Source organism: Macaca thibetana, chromosome 11 (genome assembly GCF_024542745.1).
Source record: "Macaca thibetana thibetana isolate TM-01 chromosome 11, ASM2454274v1, whole genome shotgun sequence".
Classification (NCBI taxonomy): Eukaryota; Metazoa; Chordata; class Mammalia; order Primates; family Cercopithecidae; genus Macaca; species Macaca thibetana.
In genome coordinates, this window is record NC_065588.1 from 114,392,065 (window position 1) to 114,419,497 (window position 27,433).

Consider the following 27,433-nt stretch of genomic DNA (forward strand, 5'->3'; position numbering starts at 1 on the left):
ACAGGCTTGAGCCACCGCGCCCGGCCTTATTTTTTAATTTTATGAGTATACCTTTCTGCTTTAGCCTATCATTGTGAACATGACTGGTCACATTTGTCTCTGACACATGAACGTCCTGTAGGAAACAAGAATGATCTTCAGGTCATCGTACTTCTTTTTTTTTGAGATGGAGTTTCACTCTTGTTGCCCGGGCTGATGTGCAATGGCACGATCTTGGCTCACTGCGGCCTCTGCCTCCCGGGTTCAAGCGATTCTCCAGTCTCAGCCTCCCAAGTAGCTGGGACTACAGGCACCCATCACCACACCCAGCTTATTTTTTGTATTTTAATTACAATACAATGTAGAGACGGGGTTTCACCATGTTGGCCAGGCTGGTCTTGAACTCCTGACCTCAGGTGATCCACCCACCTCAGCCTCCCAAAGTGCTGGGCCCATCCCAGGTCATCTTATTCTAAAGAGCAATTTCCAGGGGTGTCCAAGGGAGAGAACACAGTCATGGGTTCTTAGCTTCTGTTTCTGGTTGGGCCAGTAAAGCCCCTTCCTCATCCCCCTTTTCCATGTATCACTAGACACGGAAACCAAAAACCATAGCCTCAGGCTGCCAAAAGCCTAAAACAAAACAGAGTAACAACAAAATAAGGTGGGTTGGACAAGCCTGATACAGCCTTAAGCATATGGGATCTTACTGAGATTGTCCTGACCCCCAAATCCTATCCCTGAAATTTTGTATTTTTTACTATCTCATTGTTTTACATGTAAAATTATTCTAATAAAAGCAGAATATGAGGGGAGGCGGGGTCTAATATTACATGGGATCATTTCAAATATTTGGTTATGGTGCCTTCTCCCCAGCCTGCTTTCCTTTAAGGGTGCCCAATTTCTCTCTTCAGCAATGCATGCTTCTATGCACGACTGGCGCGTGGGGGGTTGTGTGTGTGTGTGTGTGTGTGTGTGTGTGTGTGTGTGTGTGCGCGCGCGCGCGCGGATGCCTTCTATTCTTTAGGACAGAAAGGTGCCGTTGACCATGAGCCCACATTGAATGGTGCAATGCTATCTTCGGCCCCATAGAAGAACTTGGAAGACGCAGCTTTACCTGAAAGTCTTGAATGGCTCCTCTTTGACTCACCGAGGCTGTGGAGAACAGTTTCACGAGGGTGGCTGTCCCTCTGAATTGTGCACTGGTGAACCTAGAAGGGAAACCTCCTGCTACAATAACACAGCAAGGCGATGTGATGAACACTTTTATTTACAAATATAATTAAAAGCTCTGACAGTTATCATGCTCTTCCTTGGAACCTGAAAAATGTTTTGTTTTGTTTTTAAAGTGCATGCAAAAGAAGTAAAGCCTTTTTTTTTTTTCATCATTTTTTATTGTAAGAAAATACACAGTTTGAAAGTGTGAATAATGCAATATTTATGACCAAGAAATGGGACTTAGGAAGGGGAAGGGAAGTAAAGAAAAAGATCAAGATGATCTGATTGAGAGACAGTGTTGAACTCCAAATACTGAATTGGAAAAGGAGGGAGGTGGGGAGGAACAGGAGGAGGAAGTAAAAAAATTTGATCAGAGAAACAGTTAAAATACAATATGAAAATAAGTAATACCTCTCCTTAAATTCCTTCTATACACAAAATACACGATTTGCCAAAGCCCAATTTGTGCTACTGGGATTCTGTGAGCTCCTTTAAGTGTATTCACATCCTCTGCAACAGCAGAAAATGATTATGATACAATCAGAATATGCTGAAGACAAGTTAAACTCTTGCCAGCAGGTTCTTAAAAATCACAAGATCTCTTCACCCCACCCACCCCCCATCCCCCAAAAAGTAATAATATGTCACCACTGATATGTACATCACAATTAGTTTCTGTAAAATGTATCAAATTTTCAATCTTTAATAAAACTTTGTTTTTTTTTTTATTCCTGATGAATAAATACCAAAAAAATAAAATAAAATAAAATAATGCAGCAGCTAGTTAAGGTGTAAGGCTGCGGATATTGTGTCTCTCTCCCCCTTGGCATTTATTATTATTTTTTTTTGCTTTACTTTCACAGATTGGTGGTAATGAGTGATTGCTTAAAGCAATATACATCCATTTTTTTTGTTGTTGGTTTATTGGTTTTGTTAAAACTGTCTCCAAAGTTTTCACTGAAACATTTTGAATCACATCAATACTGTGACGTGTACTATGAATAGAAGAGACGGCCAGGTTTTGGCCAGCACTGAAAGTTGACACGGGGGAGGAAGGGGGCCCCTGATGGAGTAAGAATAAACAGGCACTAGTCCGACACGATGTCAGTAAGAGTAAGAGAGAGAGAGAGTGAGAGCAACGCCCGTTAAAATGGGGAATGTGGTTTTGCAGGGTCTGAATTTTTTTCTGTTTTCTTTTCTTTTTTTTTTTGTAAATGGCAAAAAATTTAATCTCATCTATAGTCCTCCTTAGGAAAATCTAATGTAACCAAATTCCCAAATCCCATTCTGAGGCTCTCCATGTCAAAAGTTTCAATCTCTCGCTCTTGCCTTTCCAATAGGTTCTTTATTCTCTCGCTGCGTTCCTTCTGAAGGGCAGCCAGCTCCTCTTCAATCTGAAACAAGCACAATGCAGTTCTTAATGGAAAGCATCTCCTAACAGGCACCCACATGACGTGCACACACATATAGGCACACACATGAAGTGCACACACACACAAGAACTAAGGAAGGACCGAGGAAGGCTGGCCGAGTCCTGTGATCAATGCATCTAAATCATTATATTTAAAACTTGCTCACAAGAATAAAAATGTCTGGGGTCCACCTGGGGCTGGCAATGCCATTCTAGCAAGCCCAGCAGCTGGGCGGATCTAGGTCAGTGTCCTGTGTGAGGGGATGGCTCAGGAGAAGCTAAAAGACACTCAAGCACAATTGGATTGTGCTGCTTTCCCACAGAGAGCCAAATGCCTCCTGGGTCATTAGTAATTTAGTTCTAGAACAGGAGCTGGGAAAATAGTCTGTTATGTTGGTCTCAGGGAACTACTGGAAGAAAGTGCAAATAACTGGTTAAGCAAATAAATGCTTAACAGCTTTGAGATGCCTCATGAAATCTTTGCTACTTCATATTCCTCAGAATATCTAAAGCAATGCATATTTCAGTTGGGATAACATTTATTATGCATGGCAATATCAGCCTATCATCATTTTAATTTTTTTTTTAAAGAGCCCTGCTGGTGATTTCTCTCGGTTTAAAAATAGCTGAAAAGTCAAATCTATTATACATTTGGCTTCCTCGTGCCATTTGGCAGCCCTGCTATCAGCTCACAGTACCTTTCAGGTGTCACATCAATCCCCCCAAGCAACCCACGCCATTCCTTTGGCTGGGAACGTTGAGGGTTTCCTAGCAGAGTAGCAGAAAGACTTAGGATGTGGGGTCAGACATGCGTGCCTTGGTGTTTCGGCCTGCAGAATGGGAACAGTGCCTACCTCACAAGGGTACCAGTAGCATAAAGCAGATAAGTGAAAAGTGCCCAGTTTAATCTCCAACTAAGGCAGGCTGCATAGACGGCAGTTCCCTGAGCCACGCCCCCTTTCACCCAGTGGCATGGGACCCCGGTAACGCTCTCATACCTTCTGCCCTTCCACCCAGTGGCATGGGACCCCCGGTAATGCCCTCATACCTTCTGCCCTTCCACCCAGTGGCATGGGACCCCGGTAACGCTCTCATACCTTCTGCCCTTCCACCCAGTGGCATGGGCCCCGGTAACGCTCTCATACCTTCTGCCCTTCCACCCAGTGGCATGGGACCCGGTAACGCTCTCATACCTTCTGCTCAAGATGTGCTCTGCGCAGAGACACCCTCTGCTCTAGCTTCTGGAGCTCACGCTCATGTTGTGCCTCTGTTTGCATCTTGATTTTGCTCTGGTAGGCGTTGAGCAGCTCCATTTCCTGCTGGAGCTGTAGCCTCAAGGCCTGGCATTCTGCTTCTTGAGCCTCATCTAGCCGTAACTGTGGGCACAGAAGACACACACGGTCATGCACCCTTGCCTATGGCCCTTGGTGGCCTACAGCCCCTGGTGACTACTGGAAGAGGCTTCCTCACTTGGATTGAAATTGGTTCCCCCCTCAAAAACAGAGATGCTCTGGGTACATCTGAGTTAGGAATCAAAACCAGTCAAGTCTGCCCAGTGGGCTACAACGTACCAAACACATTCTTTTCAGTGCGGTCTGAAACCACAGCAGCAGGCGTCAGGAAGGTTACAACTGCGGGCTTTGGAGGTAGGCTCCTGGGCTTGAATTATAGCTATACCATCCACTTGTGTGTGTTACACCTTGGCATATTACCTACCTCGCTAGATCTCATGTGTTTCATCCTCAAGAAAATAACAAGAATAGTTCCTATTGTCTGAGATTGGCGGGAAGATTAAATGAAAGAATTCATATAAAATCCTAGGCACGGTTCTCAATGCATTACAAGTGTTCAAGAAATAGTAGCAGTTATCATTATTTTGGTTTCAACTGATCATGTCCTTATTTCAAGATCTTTAACCCTAAAATCATTTAGATACGCTTAACTCTAAAAAAATGAATCCAATTTCCATAAAACTTGAGGGATATACCACAGTACTGTTATGCTCCAAGTAGTAATGGTGGCACCTGTTGTCGGCTATAAAAGTTACCTTGCTAGCCAGCCAATCCAAAACTCCAAGTGGTTCAAAATCTCTTCCCTGGCTGCTGGCTCACCTCTGTTATCTCACTGCTTTGGGAGGCCAGGGTGTGAGGATTGCTTGAGGCCTGGCGTTCAATACTAGCCTAGGCAATATTGTGAGAGCCCCATCTATACAAAGATTTTTTTAAAAACTAGCCAGGCATGGTGGCATGTGCCTGTAGTCCCAGCTACTTTGGGAGGCTGAGGCAGAAGAATCTCTTGAACCCAGGAGTTCGAGGCTGCAGTGGGCTATGATCACAGCACTGCACTCCAGCTTGGGAGACAGACTTTGTCTCATAAAAAGAAAAAATCTTTTCCCCACAGAGGGTAGGTACCCTTGATAATTTTAGGAGGCATAACTGCTTTGAAGCAATGCCTGAACTTTGTCTTATACAAGATACCCAGATCCTGCGTGGAGAAAGAACCAAGTAGAAGTGCCAACTTCTCAAAGCAGAGTTGAAGGCTTCGGACCATCAGCAGAACAGTGTTTAGGAATGATGACCCCTGGTCACAGGCTTGGTTTGGTCCAATTTTGGCAGGCCCTCAGTTTGGCTGAGAACTGAGATTAGAACCCTTGAATCAGTCCATCTACCCTGAGCTTATCTGTGTTTCCATATTGACCACTTTTCCAAGATACTTATTCTCCACCTTATGTACAGTTTGTGACAATATACATATCTTGATTGAAAAATTACTTTTCAAAATGTTATATTAAAACAGTTTTAAAAGGGCCGGGCATGGTGACTCAAGCCTGTAATCCCAGCACTTTGGGAGACCAAGGCCGGCAGATCACGAGGTCAGGAGATCGAGACCATCCTGGCTAACATGGTGAAACCCCATCTCTACTAAAAATACAAAGAATTAGCCGGGTGTGCTGGCGGGTGCCTGTAGTCCCATCTACTCGGGAGGCTGAGGCAGGAGAATGGTGTGAACCTGGGAGGTGGAGCTTGCAGTGAGCCCAGATAGTGCCAGTGCACTCCAGCCTGGGCGACAGAGCGAGACTCTGCCTCAAAAAAAAAAAAAAAAAAGAAAATAGTTTTAGATAGTTATTTGCACGTGTCTTCTTTTAGTACTTCTGGAGAAACATACTATAGAGATTAAAGGAACATAAAATAAATTATGTAATATTTCCAAGGTACCGTCTAAAAATTTATCCTAACCAGGTTTCATTAAAACCCTTAAAGAGGACAGATAGTTCTCATTTTCCCAGTAAGGAATGAAGGGATAAGAGACATTAGACACAATACATAGTCTTTGGCAGGAACAGACTCACAGGTAAATGCCAAAGGATTTACTGGCTCCCAGTGAAGGCTGTTATTGATTCCCTCTTGATATGGGAGGTTCCTTATCAGTGAAGGAAGTGGAAGTCCTATTCCACTTGTCTGCATTAGTTGCTGTACGCCCCGGCTAAGTGGGTGAGAGGTTCATTCTATGGTCAGTTTAGACCATCGAAACATCTTTAAACATTCAGAACATCTCCATTTCCTTTTATTTCTGGCATGCTATTATTATTATCAGTAACTGGTACCATTGTTCTGTACCAGCTCCGACTCTGACGGCCCAGTGCTAGAAATCAGATATTACAGGATTTAGTATTTATCACCCAAGGTTACACACATCAAATCCATTAAAAAGTTGTTTTTCCTTGCTTTTTGAGACAGTCTCACTCTGTTGCCCAGGCTGAGTGCAGTGGTGTGATCTCAGCTCACTGCAACCTCTGTCTCCCAGGTTCAAGTGATTCTCCTGCCTCAGCCTCCTGAGTAGGATTACAGGTAAGTGCCACCAGGCCCAGCTAAATTTTTGTATTTTTAATAGAGATGGCATTTCACCATGTTGGCCAGGCTGGTCTCAAACTCCTGAACTCAGGTGATCCGCCTGCCTCGGCCTCCCAAAATACCGGGATTATAGGTGTGAGCCACCGTGCCCGGCTCCATTAAAAATTTTATAAGAGTATAGGTGAATATGTCTATTCTTTACAGTGGCTTACACTGAGGAAAAATATATGATAAGAGGCAATATAATGTAGTAGCAGTCAAGCATATAGGCGTACAGATTTCCCCCAAGATGGGTTCAAATCCTAGCTCCACCACTAGTTAGGTATGTGACCTTCCCCCTTACCCCCAAGCCAGGGGTTGGCACACTACAGCCCATGGGCCAAATCTAGCCTGGTGCCTGTTTTTATAAATATATATATATATTTTGAGATGGAGTCTCACTGTGTCACTAGGCTGGAGTGCTGTGGCGTGATCTTGGCTCACTGCAACCTCCAACTCCCTGGTTGAAGCGACTCTCCTGCCTCAGCCTCCTGAGTAGCTGGGATTACAGGCACGCGCCACCATGCCTAGCTAATTTTTTTGTATTTTTAGTAGAGACGAGGTTTCACCAGGTTGGCCAGGCTGGTCTCGAACTCCTGACCTCAGGCGATCCCCCTGCCTCGGCCTCCCAAAGTGCTGAGAATACAGGCATGACCCATTTCGCTCGGCCGTAAATAAAGTTTTATTGGACACTGCTAATACTCATTAATTTATGTTTTGTCTATGGCTGCGTTTGTGCTACAATGGCAAAGCTGAGTAGCTATGACAGAGACCCTGTGGTTCACAAAGTTAATTACTATCTGTCCCTTTACAGACAAAGTTTGCCAACTCCTGTCCTAAGCAAGTTGCTTTACTTCAGTGAACTTCAGTTTCCTCACAGGTAAATTAGGGTCAAAACGGTAACTACTTCCAAGGGGTTTCACAAAAATGAAATGAGGTAACACTTACGAGATATTTACCATTGTACTTGCCACATGGTAAGTAGTCAGTGAAGGATACTGTAATGATCACACACTTATCTTCTCCCTGTCTCAGAAGAAAGGGCATTTCTCTCCTTTTATTCGAGGGTAATCATTGACCTCTATTTCTGATCCTGTTCTCTCTCATCTTATTTATTTTTTTTAAGAGTCCCAGTCTTGTTGTGTTGCCCAGGCTGGAGTGCAGTGGTGTGATCATAGCTCACTGCAGCTTTGAACTCCTGGGCTTGAGCCTCCCAAGTCACTGGGACTACAGGCATGTGCCACCATGCCTGGCTAATTTTTGTATTTTTTGTAGAGACAGGGTCTTGCTATGCTGCCCAGGCTGGTCAAGAATTCTTGGCCTCAGGTGACCTTTCCCACAAAGTGTTGGGATTACAGGCATGAGCCACTGTGCTTAGTCTCTCCCATTTTATATAACAAACATTCATTGAACGCTGGCTGTATGCCACACATTGTTGCAGATGCTGAGAATATAAAGAGTAACAAGACAAAAACCCTATCAACCTCTACATCTCTTATCAACTTCTTCCTTCTCTTTGCCTTTCACCTCTCTCTCCACTCCTTTCCTCGCACTCATTCTGATCCTAACCCTCTACTTCTACCGCTCACATTGAGGTAACCCATGATGGTCTGGAAGTGGTCCGTTACCTGACCTTCCAGCAGCATCTGGTATTGCCGACTGCCCCTTCCTTCTTGAAATCTTTGTCTTCTGAGATACCACAACTTCTTGGTTTTTGTCTTCCCTGCCTATTCCCCTGCCAGTAGTCCTTACCTACCTGGCCCTTAAATGCGAGTGTTCCTAAGGTCTTTGTCTTGGGCCCTCTTCTTCCTCTAACCGCTCTTCCTAAGAATCTCATCTATTTCAAAAGCCTCATTTACCATCTACATATGTGCAAATGACTCCCACACTAAACCTCTATTTCAGACTTTCCTTCTGAGGTCCAGACGAGCTCCTCTAGTCTACTAGAGACATCCTCCCCTGGATGCTTCCCAGACTCTCAGGCTCCACACAGCCAACACATCACCTTTTCCTTCCCACTCCCCAATCTGTTCCACTTCCTTTTTTACCATATAGGTAAATATAGGTAGACCATCGTCTACTGTTTATTTTTGAGATGGAGTCTGGCTCTGTCGCCCAGGCTGGAGTGCAGTGGCGCGATCCTGGCTCACTGCAAGCTCTACCTCCTGGGTTCACGCCATTCTCCTGCCTCAGCCTCCCAAGTAGCTGGGACTACAGGCGCCCGCCACCACGCCTGGCTAATTTTTTGTATTTTTAGTAGGGACAGGGTTTCGCCATGTTAGCTAGGATGGTCTCCATCTCCTAACCTCATGATCCACCCGTCTCGGCCTCCCAAAGTGCTGGGATTACAGGCGTGAGCCACTGTGCCCGGCATTTTTGTTTTTTTTTGAGACAGAGTCTCACTCTGTCACCCAGGCTGGAGTGCAGTGGCATGATCTTGGCTCACTGCAACCTCTGCCTCCTGAGTACAAGCAATTCTCCCGCCTCAGTCTCCCAAGTAGCTGGGATTACGCAAGTGTGCACTACCACGCCCGGCTAATTTTTGTATTTTTAGTAGAGATAGGGTTTTGCCATGTTGGCCAGGCTGGTCTCGAGCTCCTGACCTCAGGTGATCTGCCAGCCTTGGCTTCCCAAAGTGCTAGGATTACAGGCGTGAGCCACCATGCCCACCCATCATCTACTGTTTTGTTCAAACCAGGGACACTGGACTGTCTACATTCAACCTGTCATTAAGTACTCTCAATTCTACCTCCCACCAAATTTAGTAACTTTCCCCTTCATCCCGACTGCCCCTTTTCTAGTCTAGCTCCCACTCCCTCGTACCCCGGGTAAAAGTAACTTCACAAATCATCTCCTAATATCCATTCTTCCCATCTCCCAAGCCATTCTCCATGTCACCAGAGTGATGGTTCAGAAACACAAATCTGATGTCACTCCCTGCTTAATACTCTCCAACGGCTTTTCACTGTTTCGGATAAAGACAAAAATTCTTACCAAAGCCTGAAAGCCCCTACGTGACCCAGCCTGTTTACCCCTCCAGTCTTGTTCTCACGTTAGTCCTCTCCTAGTTCCCTACATCCCAAACATAATAGATTTCTGTGAATTCTTCCGAAGTGCCACTGCCTTCCCCATGTTCACACATGTGTTCCTCATGTGTAGGTTCCTCAGCCTACACAGCCATTGTGCCAGGGAGGCCTCTCCTGACTCTCCAGACCAGGCGAGCTCTCCTGTTTGTACTCTGTTGGCACCTTGCTCTTGCTCTGCCATTACATGGAGTAGACTTTTCCAATGTCTGTTTCCTCCATGCTTCCATAAACTCCATGAAGACGTGATCCATGACTGTCTTATCCACCATAGTATCTCCAGATGCCTGGTACATCATGTAGGCACTCAGTGAATACTTGCTGGATGGATGAATAGATGAATGCACTAGCTCCCATCCTCAGCCTAAGAACATGCATGCTTAAGCCTCTCCCAACTAACAGAAGTCTTTCTTCAACTCTCTCCTCCTTTTGCTACAGCTCTTGTTCTCTTTTCCTTCATTGATGAGGATCTGGGAAAAGCGGTCTCACCTACCATTTGGATTTCACTTTATAATCCCTCATCCAATGCTCTATAATGTTTCCCAGTCCCACCACTCCACTGATTCTCTGAGACAAGCAATGGACGAATCCAGTGCTAGGTCCAACGACCACCTCAAAGTTTATTCTTTTAATTGATCTCTGCAACATGTGATGCTGCCAGTTAGAAACCCCTACTGCGGCTCCTGTGACACGCTCTCTTCAGGTTCCCTTCCTGTGTCTCTGATTATTCATTTTTGTTCTACTTCTACTCAGCCCTCAAATGTTGGTGCCTACCAGACTCTGTCCTTAGCTCTTTCCTCTCTAAGAATATCTCCCATCCGCAGCAGATCTCATCTATTCCTACCAGCCACAAGTGCACCCACATAACAATGAAGTCTAGCTTTTTGCCTTTAATCTTGAAATTGCTCCTAAACTACAGGTTTCCATTATCTGTACCTCTGTACCTCTCTACCTGGACACCCACGAAACTCAGATACCATGTCTACAGCTTAGTCAATTATCCTGGCAGGCATACAAACTCACTATTTTATTGTTCTAGCTTGGCAAGATAATGACCTATTCTACTCTGTTGTCAAACCTCTCAAATTGGTCACTAAGTTATTTCCATTCTTGCCTCCTAAATTTTTTTTTTTTTTTTTTTTGAGATGGAGTCTCGCTCTGTCACCCAGGCTGGAGTACAGTGGTGCGGTCTTGGCTCACTGCAAGCTCCGCCTCCTGGGTTCACACCATTCTCCTTCCTCAGCCTCCCAAGTAGCTGGGACTACAGGTGCCCGGCACTACGCCTGGCTAAATTTTTTTTTTTTTTTTTGAGACAGAGTCTTGCTCTGTCGCCCAGGCTGGAGTGCAGTGGCGCGATCTCGGCTCAATGCAAACGCTGCCTCCCAGGTTCATGCCATTCTCCTGCCTCAGGTACCCGAGTAGCTGGGGCTACAGGCGTTCGCCACCACACCCGGCTAATTTTTTTGTATTTTTAGTAGAGACGGGGTTTCACCATGTTAGCTAGGATGGTCTCGATCTGCTGACCTCATGATCCGCCTGCCTCGGCCTCCCAAAGTGCTGGGATTACAGGCGTGAGCCACCGCGCCCGGCCTAATTTTTTGTATTTTTAGTAGAGACAAGGTTTCACCGTGTTAGCCACGATGGTCTCGATCTCCTGACCTCATGATCCACCCACCTCAGCCTCCCAAAGTGCTGGGATTACAGGCGTGAGCCACCGCACCCAGCCTCCTAAATATTTCTTAAAACCTTCTCCACTCCTCTCCATCTCCATTAGCATGTTCTCTCATCATCTTTTTCCTGGACTATTATAATGGCTTCCTAACAGGTCCTTTTACCTATATTTGCCACATTTCTGCCAACATCTTTCTGTAACACAAATCTGATCCAGTTATACTTTCCTTCTTACAACAGGGTTCAACAGCTCTCCATTGCTTACAAAATAACATCCAAACTCCTGGCTTCTGAGGCTCTGACCCTGACTATCCTCCCACTTTCCCTCAACAAGCATCCTATACTCTTGCCATAGCAATTACTCATTGTTTCTCAAATGTGTCATCCTCTTTCAGGCCTCTAAGTCTTTGCATATACTGTATCCTCTGTCAGGAATAACTTTTTCTCTTATGTCTATTTGGTAAACTATTACTCTTTAAGACTCATCTCCTTGGGAAATCTTCACTGAATTGCCAAGCAAGCTTCCATCCCAAGCTCCCTTTATGACCTCTCCATTCTAGGTTCCTGCAATCTTCCTTCTTGAACTTTGGGCTCACACCAAAGTTCTTTCTGTCTCCATATACTTTCCTTTGTTTGAACCTTTGCCTATGTAGGTTCCGGTTTCAAGGAATCGGTTTATGTCAATGAATTCCTTGAAGTTTCTTGGCTCCCTCCAGGAAGATTTCCCTAGACCAGCTTAGTTAGTCCTACTTGTTCTCCCCTGACCCCCAGTACCTCCCATTTCAAACCACTTACTTTTTTTTTAGAGATGGAGTCTCGCTCTGTCACCCAGGCTGGAGTGCAATGGCATGATCTCGGCTCACTGCAACCTCCGCCTCCCGGGTTCAAGCGATTCTCCTGCCTCAGACTCCTGAGTAGCTGGGACTACAGGTGCCTGCCACCACGCCCGGCTAATTTTTGTATTTTTAGTAGAGATAGGGTTTCACCATGTTGGTCAGCCTAGTTCTGAACTCCTGACCTTGTGATCCACCTGCCTCGGCCTCCCAAAGCGCTGGGATTACAGGCCTGAGCCACCGTGCCTGGCTCCACTTACCATGTTTTACTATTACCGCTTCATTATCTGACCACCTGGCTTGACTGACAAATTGTCTGTCTAGCTCACCCTCTGAGTCCAGCAGAATGCTGAACACTGATGCTTAATAGGTTTAATGCATGAGTGTGTCTGTGTGTCTGTCTTCCTCACTTGACTGTGGGCTCCCTAAGGGCAGGGACTGTCTTATTCATTTGTGCCTGGTATTAGTTGGGAGGAGGGCAGTCAGTAAAATCTTTGATAAATGAACACATGATATCATATGTGGTATCTATCACATTTGCCCTCAAAGTCCCTATGTGCCACAGGTCTGATGTGGCACGTCACTCCTTGAGTTCCATCTTATAAGACACTCCAGCAAGTATCCACATTGGCTTGGCTTTATTCAGCGTCGTCCTTTCCTCAGTCCTTTGGGCAGAAAAACATCAATATCCTAAATTTGTGCAAGAATCATCTTGGGAACAACAGGCTGGATCTTGGATTTTCTCGATTCCCAAAGCTCTTGAAGCCGTGGCACCAAACCTAACCACTTACCGCTTGAGAGGCCATCATTTCATTTATACTCTGTTCATACTGCTCTGCCAAAATGGCAAGTTTTCTTGTCTGCTCATCTTTCAGTGTCTTTAAGATTGTTTTGTGCTCATTCTTTGGAGTAACTTCCAACTGGTGATTCTTGAGTGCTTTATACTGTTTGGTCTGTACTTTGCAAGTGTCCTGAAACTGTTTTTTAATTTGCATTTCCATGGCCTGGGTAGAAAAAGTGACAAAGGAAAAATAAAGGCACATCAGTAAATGCAGAAAGCCTTCTACCATAATGATATAATACAAGTGCTGAGAGCATCTGTTTTTTGGTGCAGTGACCCACATTGCTAATCAATAAAAATCAAGCAGTATGTATGACACAGCAAAAGTTAACTCCACCTATACTTTTGGTTTTATATTGAATGACTGTAAGTAATTTTGAATTTACAAATGGCTCCAAAGAAAATATGGACTGTTACAAGGGGATGACAACTCTAGCAGATTGAGGGATATTATGTAGCTTAGCTTGCTGAAAGAGTGGCAACTCTTTTCATGCTTTCCTAGTCAGATAGACACTTCAGTGTCTTCCACTGTTCATTATTTTTTTCCTTTTTTTTTTTCCTTTTTGTGTTTCACCTTGCTTCCAAGTGAGAGAGGGGATAGCATTATATAAGCCAGCTCTCACTGCTCTGGTTTATAGCAATTTCTTATCAACTCCATAAAGGAGAGCACATGGATAGTACCTCATATCTACCCATTTCCACTGGATTTCAGTGTAAACTGAAAGAGAAAAGTGATTTAGAATTTTTTCCCCATTAAGAGGTTGTGCTTGCATGTAGCAATATCAAATATGCATTTGGGCAAAGAGAAGGTAGAGTATATCATTTTAAGCCCAGAAGGCACTCCATCAGGTTGCCCCATAGTCATGTGTGCACTTCACAAACACTCTGAGGACTAATGGTGACAGAAATCACTGCTTAGTTTAGGATTTGACTGAAGAGATGCACAGCCAGGGTGATCGAGGTTGGCCTCACATCTGTGCCAACACTGACAATGTCCTCCTGGATATATAGCAATGGCTTAGTACACAGAACTTGTTAATTAGCAGTCAGCTAAAATTAGCTGGAGGCAGTGAAGGCCACAGGAGTTCCTTCACATCTCTGCATCTCTAGTGCAGAAGTGGTAAATGTCAGGCACTTGTAGATTCATTCCTGATGACCATGACAGGCATCACTAATAAATGACACTCTTTCCTCCTAAGCTTGGATGGGGCTTTAGAGTCTTTCTCAATACAGCGGTGCTCAAAGTATCTAACACCAATATAACTTCCTTATTTCCTGGGATTAGAACCATAAACTGCTATTAGTCCAGTTTTGAAGAGGGCAGGTCATGAAGTGCTCAGAGAAATTCCATAATGGATATGAGGACAAATTGATATATAATGTAGTATAATAATAGTTTCCAAACCAGCTTGCCCAGCATCTCCTTTTCAGGAGCTTAAATACAGACTCTGTGCTTTACAGTTGGAGATTCTGATGCAATAGGTGTGGGGTGCAGAAATTTGTGATTCTGAAAAGTTGCTTGGGTGACTCTGACACTTCAGGGAGAGAAACCACTGATCTGGTCCAACACTGTCCAGGAGCACAAATAGGGAAATGCTATCTCCTCTTACCTTTAAGTTTTTTGGCTGTTGCCGAAGTTCCATGACATGCTTTCTGTGCAGTTCCCTTTCTCGCCTCTTATTGTACTCCAGCTGGTTTTCTAGTTCAGTCTGGTGCTGTAAACGGATCAGATCCATGCGTAGCTTCTGTAACGTGTGCAGCTGCCTGTACTCTAGCTCTCGGGTGGACTCGTCGTGCCGGATTAGCATGGCATGCTCCATCTCCTTCTGGGTCCTCTTTTTATTTAGTTCCTGCGTCCAGGAACAAAAGATAAACAGAGAGAGGTGAATGGAGAGGAACTGGAAGGAATGCACAACTACGTGAGAGATGGCAAGGAATGGCACTGCTAACCATCTCTTAATTAAACCCATTAGTGTTTGGCAGCAAGACTTAATGAGATTAAATTAAAAATCTCTTCAGGTTTAGATTCTGTTCCTAGGTCCACCACTTACAAAATGGGCAACTTCACAGCAATCACTACTGCACTATCTGTAAAATGGGATTAATTCTGCCTGACTCCCTTTTACCTCACAGAGCTGCTGTGAACCTTAGTTAGGTGATGTGCTATGCATAGGTCTACATAAATGTTTCTTCAGTGAAGCTAGTTGTTCTACACCCTGACTGCCCATAGAAATCATGTGAGGAAACTTTTCAAACATAAGATGCTTGAATCTCACAGGGTGAAATTCTCATAACTGTCTGGGGTGGAAGCCTGATGTCAGTATTGGTAAGAGTTCTCCAGGTGGTTCCAATATGAGAATTAAACTGATAATATTATCTGCAATGTTCTTAGCTTTCTGGGAAATACCCTGTTTTTGCACGAATCAGAAGTAGGCCAATTATCTATTTTTTAAAATCTCAGAGTCCAAGGCATGTTGGGAAAAAAAAAAACAGATGACATCTATCCTCTTTCATCTTCCACATTACAATCTGTTTAATCATTTATAGATCTAATCACTCTGTTCTTTTCTGTTCTACTCATATCTTTCTTTCTTCCTTTTCTTTCTTTCTTTGTTGTTGAAGGAGGAAAGGAAAGCAAACTAGAAAAAAAGGGAAAGTTGGGTGAAATCTTTTCATTCCTCAATTGAAGAATATTTCTTAAATAGCACTATATATAAAGATCTGAACAATGTGCTTTCAGTACATAAAAATATTTATTAAACCATGACTTCTGTCCTCAACTCACTGACACTCCAATAGGGAAGTACACTAGACATTTATTGAAGTATATGCTCTGCTCAAAGCTCACTGAATCAGATTTAGATACGAGGCCCAACCTGGGTCAATTTATTTTCTCTACTTGGAATTTGGAATTGATATTCAGAACCAGTTAATCTCTATGTGTGGCTGGAATTGAGGCATATAAAAACTGCATATGTGGTAGTCATCTGCTGCTATGAGGGCTGAGGATTAGAGAAAGCTGGGCTTCAGACCAAGAAGAAATGAAAAAGAGAGAAGTGCAGGGAATATACTGATGCCTAAGTTGCTTACTGCTTCTGAGCCCTCCAGTAGGTCCAGCTGTATTACTGCTATTTGATTTTATAAGACATTCCCATATTTCTATAGTAATTTCCCTGGTTTTGGCTTAAGCTAGCTCAAATAAATTTCAGTTAACATGCAAACAAAAAAATCTTAATTAATACAGAGACATACTTTTTTTTTTTGGGGGGGGGCGGGTAGAGATGGGGTCTCACTATGTTGCCTAGGTTGGTCTCGAACTCCTGGACTCAAGAGATCCTCCCATCTCAACCTCCCAAAATGCTGGGATTATAGGCATGAGCCACCCCACCATGCTCAGCCAGGAAATAAGTTTTATGTGCAAATTAAAAAAAAAAAAAGAGAGCGAGGTTGGATAAGTGATGAATGCTATAAAAGGGGTAAAGATTTTATGCTGTAAGATTTCTGAAAAGGGTGTATTACTTTTTTTTTTTTTTGGAGACAGAATTTCGCTCTTGTCCCCTAGGCTGGAGTGCAATGGTGTGACTTCGGCTCACCACAACCTCCGCCTCCCAGGTTCAAGCAGTTCTCCTGCCTCAGCCTCCAGAGTAGCTGGGACTACAGGCACATGCCACCACGCCTGGCTAACTTTTGTATTTTTAGTAGAGGCAGAGTTTCTCCATGCTGGTCAGGCTGGTCTTGAACTCTCGACCTCAGGTGATCTGCCCGCCTTGGCCTCCCAAAGTGTTAGGATTACAGGCGTGAGCCACTGTGCCCGACCTAGTGGTATTACTATTAAGAAGGTCAGGGAGGCCGGGCGCGGTGGCTCAAGCCTGTAATCCCAGCACTTTGGGAGGCCGAGACGGGCGGATCACGAGGTCAGGAGATCGAGACCATCCTGGCTAACACGGTGAAACCCCGTCTCTACTAAAAAATACAAAAAACTAGCCAGGCGCGGTGGCGGGAGCCTGTAGTCCCAACTACTCGGGAGGCTGAGGCAGGAGAATGGCGTGAACCCGGGAGGCGGAGCTTGCAGTGAGCTGAGATCCGGCCACTGCACTCCAGCCTGGGCGGCAGAGCGAGACTCCATCTCAAAAAAAAAAAAAAAAAAAAAAAAAGGTGGTCAGGGAAAGGCGAACGCTTTTGAGCTGTACTTTATTTTTATTTATTCAATTTTTGAGACGGAGTTTCTACTTTGTTGCCCAGGCTGGAGTTCAATGGTGCGATCACTGCAACCTCCGCCTCCAGGGTTCAAGCAATTGTCCTGCCTCAGCCTCCCGAATAGCTGGGATTACAGGCACCCATCACCACGCCTGGCTAATTTTTGTATTTTTAGTATAGGCGGGGTTTCACCATGTTGGCCAGGCTGGTCTCAAACTCCTGACCACAGGTGATCCATCCGTCTCAGCCTCTCAAAATGCTAGGACTACAAGCGTAAGCCACCATGCCCCAGCTTCAGCTGTACTTTAAATTAGAACAATAGAGTGCTCTCTTCTCTGATGGCATCCACTATGGGAGAAAATGCAAATTATTTATTTTAATAGATATATTGATAACATTTTTATACTGGTGTGGTTGGAAATATCTTGTACACCTGGGCTCCCTATTGATTTGAAGAGAAATCCTTTTAATAGCACAGCATCTAGTACTAGAGCATATTCACTAATCATTCACTTATTCATTCAACAAGTAGTTACTGAGCACCTACTATGTGCTGGACACTGTTGTAGGAACTAGGGATACAACAGTGAACATGTGCACCCCCTTAGGGACCTTATAAGGAGAAAAAACCCAAAGTATAAACGCAATTTAAATTTGTTTTAAGGAATAAAAAATAAGCCCCTAGAGTTATCTCTCTCATCTCCTCCTGTCTTTTCCTTTGTTTTATTTTTCCTCTTTACCTAGACCATCAAATTTCTTTTTTACAAATCAGTAACTGACCCCTAGGTGGCACCAAAGGACAGAGAGCCCTTCCCACTGATGAAAGCTCTCCCAGGCCAAGGAAATCCCTTCAAATGAGGGTTTTAATTGGGGTCCAGGAGTCCCAATACCGGGCATTTATTCATCTCACACTTTCCTAAATTGGGAAATGCAAACTGAGTCTGAGTTACTAAGAGCCCTGAAACTCATGGGTTCTTGACACAAAGCAAGCAAACACCTTCAGAAGAAATCAAGTGCTTCTCTTCATGCTTAATGAAATGCTTCACGATATTGTCCACAGAATACCTACATCCGAATTACCTGTGTTATAAGCGACTGGTCTGTATAACAAGCTATGCAGCTAATTCTGATATATATGAAAGTTTGAGAATCAATGGAAAAGTGCTAAGGGCATGAGTCAGTTTCAGCTCCTCCATAAGTCTCATGTATGGCTTGGGGCAAGTCTCTTAATCTACATTTCAGGTGTAAAATAAGGATAGCAGTACACACTGTGAACTATTGTAATTGTAAAGATAAAATGAAAGACCATAGGAAAGTGTTTCGGAATACATAAATATGTCATTATTTTTCTCTATTCAGAAGTGAATATGTGGCATATAATATCTTAAATCGAGTTTTTATAAACTATTAGAAGAGTAAGAAAAACATGATACTGAAATGGCTTTTCTGTTACAAGTTGTTCCCTTTACCTTTAATTTGTACATCTGAGTTGCTGAGGTGTAAGATGGTAAGCTACCTTTAATATTTGAGACATGGGGGAAAAATTATTCACCTTATTATGAGGCCAGTGCTGTGCCTACATAATAATGTATAATGTGCTTTCCATTTTTAAAAGTTATTCCATACATCTCATTCAATCCAAATTGCCACCCTACGAGGTGGTAAGACTGTAAGGATTTCCCCCATTTATATGTGTTAGTAGGCATTTGGGAATTGAAGGACTAACATAAAAGTGATACAACTTCTATAAAGAGAACTAAGGCTAAAACTCAGGTATTTAGCTTCTCAGTATTTTCCATTAGAAATGTTCCAATAAATGAGGCCAGGCACGGTGGCTCATGCCTATAATCCCAGCACTTAGGGAGGCCGAGGCGGGTGGATCAGCTGAGGTCAGAAGTTCGAGATCAGCCTGGCCAACATGGTGAAATCCTGTCTCTACTAAAGATACAAAATTAGCCAAGTGTGGTGGCACATGCATGTTATCCCAGCTACTTGGGAGGCTGAGGCAGGAGAATTGCTTGAACTCGGGAGGCGGAGGTTGCAGTTAGCTGAGATTGCGCCATTGCACTCCAGCCTGGGCAACAAGAGCCAAACTCCGTCTCAAAAAAAAAAAAAGAAGAAATGTCTAATAAATGCATACTTTCCTGTTTTATACTTTTTCAGTCTGTGATATAATATTTTGAAGAATTCTACTCTAGCTAGACATGATATAATGGTTAATTTATTTGTACAAATGACACAATATACATACTAGAGCCACATCATGTGCACCTTCAGCTTATACGAATTTAACAAAATAAGCTGAGCAAAAATTTAAAAACCAATTTTAATGGTACAGGTCATTCTGCCCACCCATGTACTCAATGTATGTATATATGTATGTATGTGTGTGTATATATATACACACATATACACACACATACGTATAGGCCCTGGAGGGAGTGCAGGAAGGAAGAGACATGCAGCTTCCTTTCCCTGAGTCAATGTCCAGTGTGTTTCAAGCGTTCTAACTTCCAATGGAAGTAGCATTGACTTCTTTAAAAGCAGCTGATTTCACTCATGCCAAATTTTTATGCTCAGGCTCACTGAGGTTGAGTAAAAACGAGAATTCTAACTTTTAAATAGAGATGCTATTTAATGCCGTCTTAGTTTCAGTTCTTAGTTTCAACACTGGTCAGAAAATGCTGAGTGTCTGTATGTGTTGGTGATAGAGAAAGAGGCTCAACCCAGTTTCAGTGATCCTCTTAAGTGTTTTCACTAATTAAAAGGATTGCTAATGCTCAATCCTTCAGGCAAAGACATAGGAAACCAGGTATTCTTATGCTTTGTTGGTGGGAGTATAAACTCCTTTAGGGGGCAATTTGGCGATATTTATTTTAAAAATGTAGATGTACGCATTCTTTTTTTTGAGACAGGGTCTTGCTCTGTCACCAGGCTGGAGTGCAGTGGCATGATCTCAGCTCACTGCAACCCCCACCTCCTGGGTTCAAGCAATTACCCTGCCTCAGTCTCCCGAGTGGCTGGGATTATAGGCATGTGCCACCACACCTGACTAATTTTTTGTATTTTAGTAGAGATGGGATTTCTCCATGTTGGCCAGGATGGTTTCGATCTCCTGACCTTGTCATCTGCTTGCCTCAGACTCCCAAAGTGCTGGGATCACAGGCGTGAGCCACGGCGCCAGGCTCGATGTATGCATTCTTTGACCCAGGAATTCCACTTCTGAAAATATATCCCCCAAAATACTTGTTTACATGTAAAAATATCTATGTACAAAAATGTTCTTATATTATTAATAATACTGTAAAACTTAAACAAAATGTCCACTGAGAAGCGTCTCATTAAATAAATGGTATTGAGGCCATACAACAAAACACTATTAGATGAAAAAGAATGAAGCAGAGCTGTATGTGCTAGAAGGTAAATGGAAACAAGAGTTACAAAACAGTAGAGTGGACATCTGTTACTTTTTGTAAACTCAGCATCCATTTTTCCTGCTTCTCTTTATAGGCTCTTTTTTTTTTTTCCTTTCTTTGCAAAATGACTCCCCCTTATCTGGAATCAGAGAGAGTGTTGAATAAGTATAGGCATATGACCCAATCAAGTTCTATCTCTCCTAGGAATTTTAATCTTGAACAGAAATGATACAAAGACAAAAAGTGGTCGGAGGAGGTACATCCAAATGGCAGTGCCTGGAAAACAGCACATGAGCTCTTGCTCTCTCTGTCATGGAAGTTGCTTCACCAGCGTGGCTCTTCATGTTTTCCAGCTGGGTTTTTCAGCTCTGTACCTACCTCATTTCCTTCCAATAAATTCCTTTCCAGGCTCATGTCAGCCAGAGTTTATCTCTATTGCTTGCAAATCAAATAACCCTACTGATACAAAAGTAATCTCATTTTTTATAAAGTCATATATAATATAGCAGTACATATGTATATTTAAAAATCTAGAAATATATATGCCAAATTAATGGAGACTGAGGGTAGAGATTGGGTGGAATGGGATTATCGAAAAGGTGAAAATGGGCTGATGCTGGTCAAATGGTAGAAAGTTTCAGTTATGCAAGATGAATAATTACTGGAGCTCTAATGCACTCACTGCATGGTGACGACAGTTAACAATGTTGTATTGCATGCTTGTAATTTGCTAAGAGGACAATTCCTAAATTAAATCTCCCTACCCATCCCCATGCACACATGCACACAAATGTAACTACGTGGAGGTAACAGATATGTTAGTTAGCTTTCATGTGATTATTTCACAGTATAGACATATATCAAAACATCAAATTGTATACCTTAAATACATACAATTTTTATATGTTGATATCTCAATAAAGCTGTTAAAAAGAACTTTCAGGCCGAGCACCGTGGCTCAAGCCTGTAATCACAGCACTTTGGGAGGCCGAGACGGGCGGATCACGAGGTCAGGAGATCAAGACCATCCTGGCTAACATGATGAAACCCCACCTCTACTAAAAAATACAAAAAACTAGCCGGGCGAGGTGGCGGGCACCTGTAGTCCCAGCTACTTGGGAGACTGAGGCAGGAGAATGGCATAAACCCAGAAGGCAGAGCTTGCAGTGAGCTGAGATCCGGCCACTGCACTCCAGCCTGGGCGACACAGTGAGACTCCGTCTCAAAAAAAAAAGAACTTTCACTACTTAGCTTTATGTTTTTCTGTTTTTGTTTATTTTCAGTGTTCTTGAGTTACTTTTGTAAATAAAAAAGCTTTGAACATTTTCATGAAGGTGGGCTCTGGAATAAGACTAAACAAAGGAAAACCTAGACTTTTACGAAAAATACTCTTACAGAGTTATTCTTTGCTCAACTGGCTAGAACCTTATACTAATGAAGTCACCAATATAGTTTCTATCATTTTTGGGGAGTAATTATCTTCTGTAACTTTTATTGACACGAATTGTCCCCTTAGCCTCAGACTTCCTCCAAATATCTATTATTAGAATAACAATAAATGCTACATGAAAAGACTCCCAAATGACTTATTTCCAACTGGCCATTAGCCTTTTTCATTTTGATTTTTTGACTTCTGATAAACGCAAAATGTGCAGTACTGAATCAGCTTCTTTATTTTTTAATTTATTTATATATTTTTTGAGATTGAATTTCACTCTTGTTGCCCAGTTGGAGTGCACTGGTGCAATCTTGGCTCACTGCAACCTCTGCCTCCCAGGTTCAAGCAATTCTCCCTCCTCAGCCTCCCAAGTAGCTGGGATTACAGGCACCCACCACCACATCGGCTAATTTTTGTATTTTTAGTAGAGACGGGGTTTCACCATGTTGGCCAGGCTGGTATCAAACTACTGACCTCAGATGATCCACCTACCTTGGCCTCCCAAAGTGCTGGGATTATAGGCGTGAGCTGCCATGCCCACCCCTCACCCCCCCCCTTTTTTTTTTTAAAAGACATTCCCATTCTGTCGCCCAGGCTGGAATGGAATGACATGATCTCAGCTTACTGCAAACTCTGCCTCCCGGGTTCAAGCCATCCTCCCACGTCAGCCTCCCGAGTAGCTGGGATTACAGGCGCCCACCACCATGCCTGGCTAATTTTTGTATTTTTAGTAGAGATGGGGTTTCACCACGTTGGCCAGGCTGGTCTCGAACTCCTGACCTCAAGTGATCCGCCTGCCTCAGTCTTCCAAAGTGCTGGGATTATAGGTATGAGCCAGCATGCCCGGCCTGAATCAGCTTCTTACCAAAACCTCTCTCTAATCTCTTCTCTGTTTCTACCACATCTTCATTTTCCCTAGTGTTAAGCTCTAGAAATAATTTTGATTCTGTCTTCATCTTTTTTCTCATATCTTAGTATATGTCAAGTCCCGTTTACTTTAAACTTCAAGTTGCATTTCGAATCTACTGCTCTGACAGCTACTACCACCAGCCTTGTCCATACCCTATTTCCTGCTTCTAGTCTTTTCTCTCTAATCTTGTGCTTCTCAAGCAGGTTTTTTTTTTTTTCATTATTGCCCCTGTAAGGAGACTTTTTAGGCTTTTTCTCCCTTAATCATCCCCATCACTGAAATATTAATACCACAGGTAGACTGTGTATCTGTTTATGCACTGTGGTCCCTTGAAACTGTAATAATATCTAAGTCACCCCACCCCAACAAGAACTAACTTTCACCCACTGGGGGTGTTATCACCCCCACTGAGAATTCATGTTCAAATCACTCTGTGTATTACTGTCAACCTGGGCTAATCTCTTTAAAGTACAATTTTAGCCATATCACTGCCCGTCTCAAAAATGTTCAGCAGGCTGGCTGCGGTGGCTCATGCCTGTAATCCCCACACTTTGGGAGGCTGAGGCAGGCAGGTCACTTGAGCTCAGGAGTTTGAGACCAGCCTGGGCAACATGGTAAAAACCCATCTCTACTAAAAATATAAAAAATTAACCGGGCTTGGTGGTGTGTGCCTGTAATCCCAGCTACCTGGGGGCCTGAAGTGGGAGGACCACTTGAAACTGGGAGGCTGAGGTTGCAGTGAGCTGAGACTGCGCCACTGTACTCCAGCCTGGGCAACACAGCGAGACTCTGTCTCCAAAAAAAATGTTCAGCAGGCCGGGCGCGGTGGCTCAAGCCTGTAATCCCAGCACTTTGGGAGGCCGAGGTGGGTGGATCACGAGGTCAGGAGATCGAGACTATCCTGGCTAACATGGTGAAACCCCGTCTCTACTCAAAATACAAAAAACTAGCCGGGCGTGGTGGCGGGCGCCTGTAGTCTCAGCTACTTGGGAGGCTGAGGCGGGAGAATGGCGTGAACCCGGGAGGCGGAGCTTGCAGTGAGCCGAGATCACGCCACTGCACTCCAGCCTGGGAGACACAGCGAGACTCCGTCTCAAAAAAAAAAAAAAAAAAAAAAAAAAAAAAAAAAAAAATGTTCAGCAGCTCACAGCTCTCCCTCTTCTAGTAAGACAGCATGCATAAAGAGCCCGAGCCTGGCCTACATGTGTTCAATACATTTTAGTCTGCTTCACCCCTTTTCCTTCTCATTTCAGTGCAGTTCTCTAACAAGATTCTATCAATCCACTTTTGTATTAACTGTGCTGGAAGTGCTCATTTCCCTCATGTAGGCCAGCACTGGGCTTTTCTCAGACTTTGATATTGTTACCACTGTGCTAGATCATTTATAAAGTTTTCTCTGCTTACTCCAGGTCACAATGATTTTCTGTTGAACGCAGTATTCTGTATTCCTCATCTCAGTGAACGCCAGCATATCCCTCCAACCTCCCAAAGTAGAAACTTGGAAGTCACTTTTGACTTCCTCTTCTGAAATTCCCATATCTATTTGGTCAAGATTAACTATCAGTTCTGAGTAAGAAATGTCACTCAGATCTAATTGCCTCTATCCCCACAGCCTCTTCCAGGTTAGAATTGGAGAAAGAGCATCCTGGCTGACCTCACTGCACTTTGCTTTTCATGACTTCCACCTCTCTCTCATACTGAAGCACTAATTCTTTTTTTTTTTTTTGAGATAAGTCTCACTTTATTACCCAGGCTGGAGTGCAGTGGCACGATCCTGGCTCACTGTAACTTCTGTCTCCTGGGCTCAAGTGATTCTCCTGCCTCAGCCTCCTAAGCTGGGATTATAGGTGTGCACCATCACGCCCAGCTAATTTTTGTATTTTTAGTAGAGACGGGGTTTCACCATGTTGGCCAGGTTGGTTTCAAACTCCTGACCTCAAGTGATCCTTCTGCCTTGGCCTCCCAAAGTGTTGGGATTACAGGCGTGAGCCACCATGCCCGGCTGATACACTAAGTCTTCAAAATAAAGAAATGTCTCATCATGTCATTATCCTGCTTAGTAATCTCTGATAGCCACTGCCTTCAGGCTAAAAGTGAAATGCCTTGCCTTAAACAAGGGTCTCTACATTCTGCTTCCAACTAATATTGTTCTGCCCTCCACTCCATATACACAGAACTCTGGTCACACTCATCTTTTCATCAATAGCAGAGTCCTCTAAGCCCTCCCATGATTGTACGCCAATGATACTTTATTTCTATGTCTAATATGTTACCTAACATATTGTATTATAATTAGTCTGTTACATGTTTTTATTGCTCTTAGACTCACAGCCATTTGAAGGCAGGGAGTACGCTGCTTGGTATCCCTGGTGTCTAGCACTCACTCTGAGAGTGCTGGATGACTGAATGAATAAACTTAGTTATAGAGCATCATAATGTCACTTAAATGTTTTATGTGGAGTCACAAAAACATAAGTCCTTGACAAGCAGGCTGAAAACAAAAATTCTTGATTCTGCTTCTTTTGATTCTTCATTGTGTGAGATGGCTTATAACAGGAGTTCAGTAAAATTCTATTACATGTATTTAGATGGAGTTGATTCTTTGTTCTGTGAGTGGGCTTCCTCTTATCATTCCCTGACTTTTTTTGTGTACCTACTCTGTGTTAGCCACTGTGCTAAAGGCTATACAGGCTAGGGATATAGGAATGGACCAGGCAGACGTGGTCACAAGCCTCACATAGCTTATTGTCTCCTATGTCAATGACAGTAGTGATGAGCGTAATAAATACCTCCCGAATGTTCTGCTGCTCCACCTCGTGCCGCTTGATCATTATTTTCCGCTTGAAGAAACGACAATTTTTGTCGTAGTACAGTCTCTGTTGAGTGAGAAGGTGGGCTTCCTCTTCAGCCTGCGTGTGCTGCAAGTTCTCTTTATGTTTGGAGATCCGCTCTTGCTTCTCTTTCTTGGGTGTGCTGTGGTCCTCATTCATTTCCTAAAAAGAAAAGACAAAAACCAAGCTGGTCTCACTAAATGAAAGGGACTGCAACAGCTTACTGCAACTGAAGATTAAGTTATTTGGAAAGCCAATGCAAATGTAAGCACAGAAAAACTTGGTGTTGTATATCCTTCCCCCATTTTTTTTTTAATTTGCCTATTAATTGAGTATTAAGTGAGAGGGACACTTGTGAGTTTCTGTATCTTTGGCTTCTCACTCTCAGAAATTATTTGTTCACTCATTCACTCAACACAAACTTAATAAGCTCCTATCATGTGACAGGCAGTGTGCAAGATACATGATACAAAGGTGAGTAAAAGGCCATCATATTTGCCACCATGTGTCTTTACATTATAGAATCAAAAATTAAAGAACCGCAGAAATGAACTAAAAATTACTGTGATCACTGCTTTGAAGAGGATGTACTGGGTCCTATAAGAATTTAATAGAAAATATTTAATCTTGGTAACAACTAAGAAAAATTAGTAGGAGTTAACCAGTGGAAAAGGAGAGGGGAGAATACTCTCAGTAGAGCAAACAGCATGTGTAAAGCCCTAGGGGTGGGGGAGGAAACATGGCGCCATCAAGGGTTGAAAGAAGGTCAGAGTGGCTGGTGTAATGTAACATGAGATGAGTCTGACCAGGTAGGTGGGACCATTGAGGCTTTACAGACCAGTATAAGGACACTGATCTTTAGTATAGGAGAAATGGATTTCATGTATGTGAGAGTGTCATAATGAGATGCATTTCAAAATGATTGCTCTGGCTGCCATGGGGAGAAGAGAATGAAGGAGGCAAGAACATACGAAGATAGCTACTGGAACGGTCCAGGCAAGAGAGATGATAGTAGCTTGGACAAAGGAAGTAGTGACAAGACTGAGAGAAGTAGACAGATTCCAAAGAGAAGAGGTGACTATGCAAATGTCACTAGTTTGAATTTTAGGACAAAGCATTCGTCACTTGGGATTACAGAGTAAATAAACCATCTATATTTTCAAAAGGACAAAATTCACAATTTTTCCAGAACATCTGAGCAAAGGAAACAAAGCAGTGAATCAGACAGTTAAGACATTAAACTATGGTGAAAAGAAAAAGACTACTTATTAAGTAAGTACAGTCTACTCTTCTTTCTTCATTTGGTTAGCTACTCACTCAGCTAAAATCTCCTTCAATTGCTAACACCTATTTTACTTAATGTTTTGTGATGCAGATATCATAGACTATTTTACCTCTTAGCCAAGAAGTCTCTATAAATCAATTTTAAACTATTCTGTTCCAGTGAAGCTGTAAGTGAAATCTTAGAATCGACAAGAGAAAGTGTTGTTTTCAGAGTAAGCTGGAGTAAGGCTGGGTCATTCATCTCTTCATGCCGTGATGTCACTACTTGGTTTGCCATTAACCACTAGCCTGCAGACCCCAATTCAAATATAATCACAAAAATTTACTCCAAAATCAAGAATAGGCCAGGCGTAGTGGCTCACGCCTGTAATCCCAGCACTCTGGCTGAGGAGGGTGAATCACGAGGTCGGGAGATCGAGACCATCCTGGTTAAC

At 43.2% G+C, this 27,433-nt stretch overlaps 2 protein-coding genes across 7 annotated transcripts in view; one reads left to right on the forward strand and one right to left on the reverse strand.

Moving 5' to 3' along the window:
- Nucleotides 1-27,433, forward strand: part of SUDS3 (SDS3 homolog, SIN3A corepressor complex component) — a 1,028,644-nt gene that overhangs the window by 750,677 nt on the left and 250,534 nt on the right. The window lies entirely within an intron of this gene.
- The window catches only part of TAOK3 (TAO kinase 3), a 230,835-nt gene continuing 204,630 nt past the window's right edge, over nucleotides 1,229-27,433 (reverse strand). For all 6 annotated transcript variants that reach the window (XM_050747905.1, XM_050747901.1, XM_050747900.1 and 3 more), the window contains 5 exons: nucleotides 25,674-25,877; nucleotides 14,534-14,773; nucleotides 12,874-13,086; nucleotides 3,799-3,981; nucleotides 1,229-2,588 (listed from right to left, as the gene is read on the reverse strand). In XM_050747905.1, the coding sequence (XP_050603862.1) occupies nucleotides 2,427-2,588; nucleotides 3,799-3,981; nucleotides 12,874-13,086; nucleotides 14,534-14,773; nucleotides 25,674-25,877 (1,002 nt within the window). In that variant the 3' untranslated portion in view covers nucleotides 1,229-2,426. The remainder of the gene's footprint in view (nucleotides 2,589-3,798; nucleotides 3,982-12,873; nucleotides 13,087-14,533; nucleotides 14,774-25,673; nucleotides 25,878-27,433) is intronic.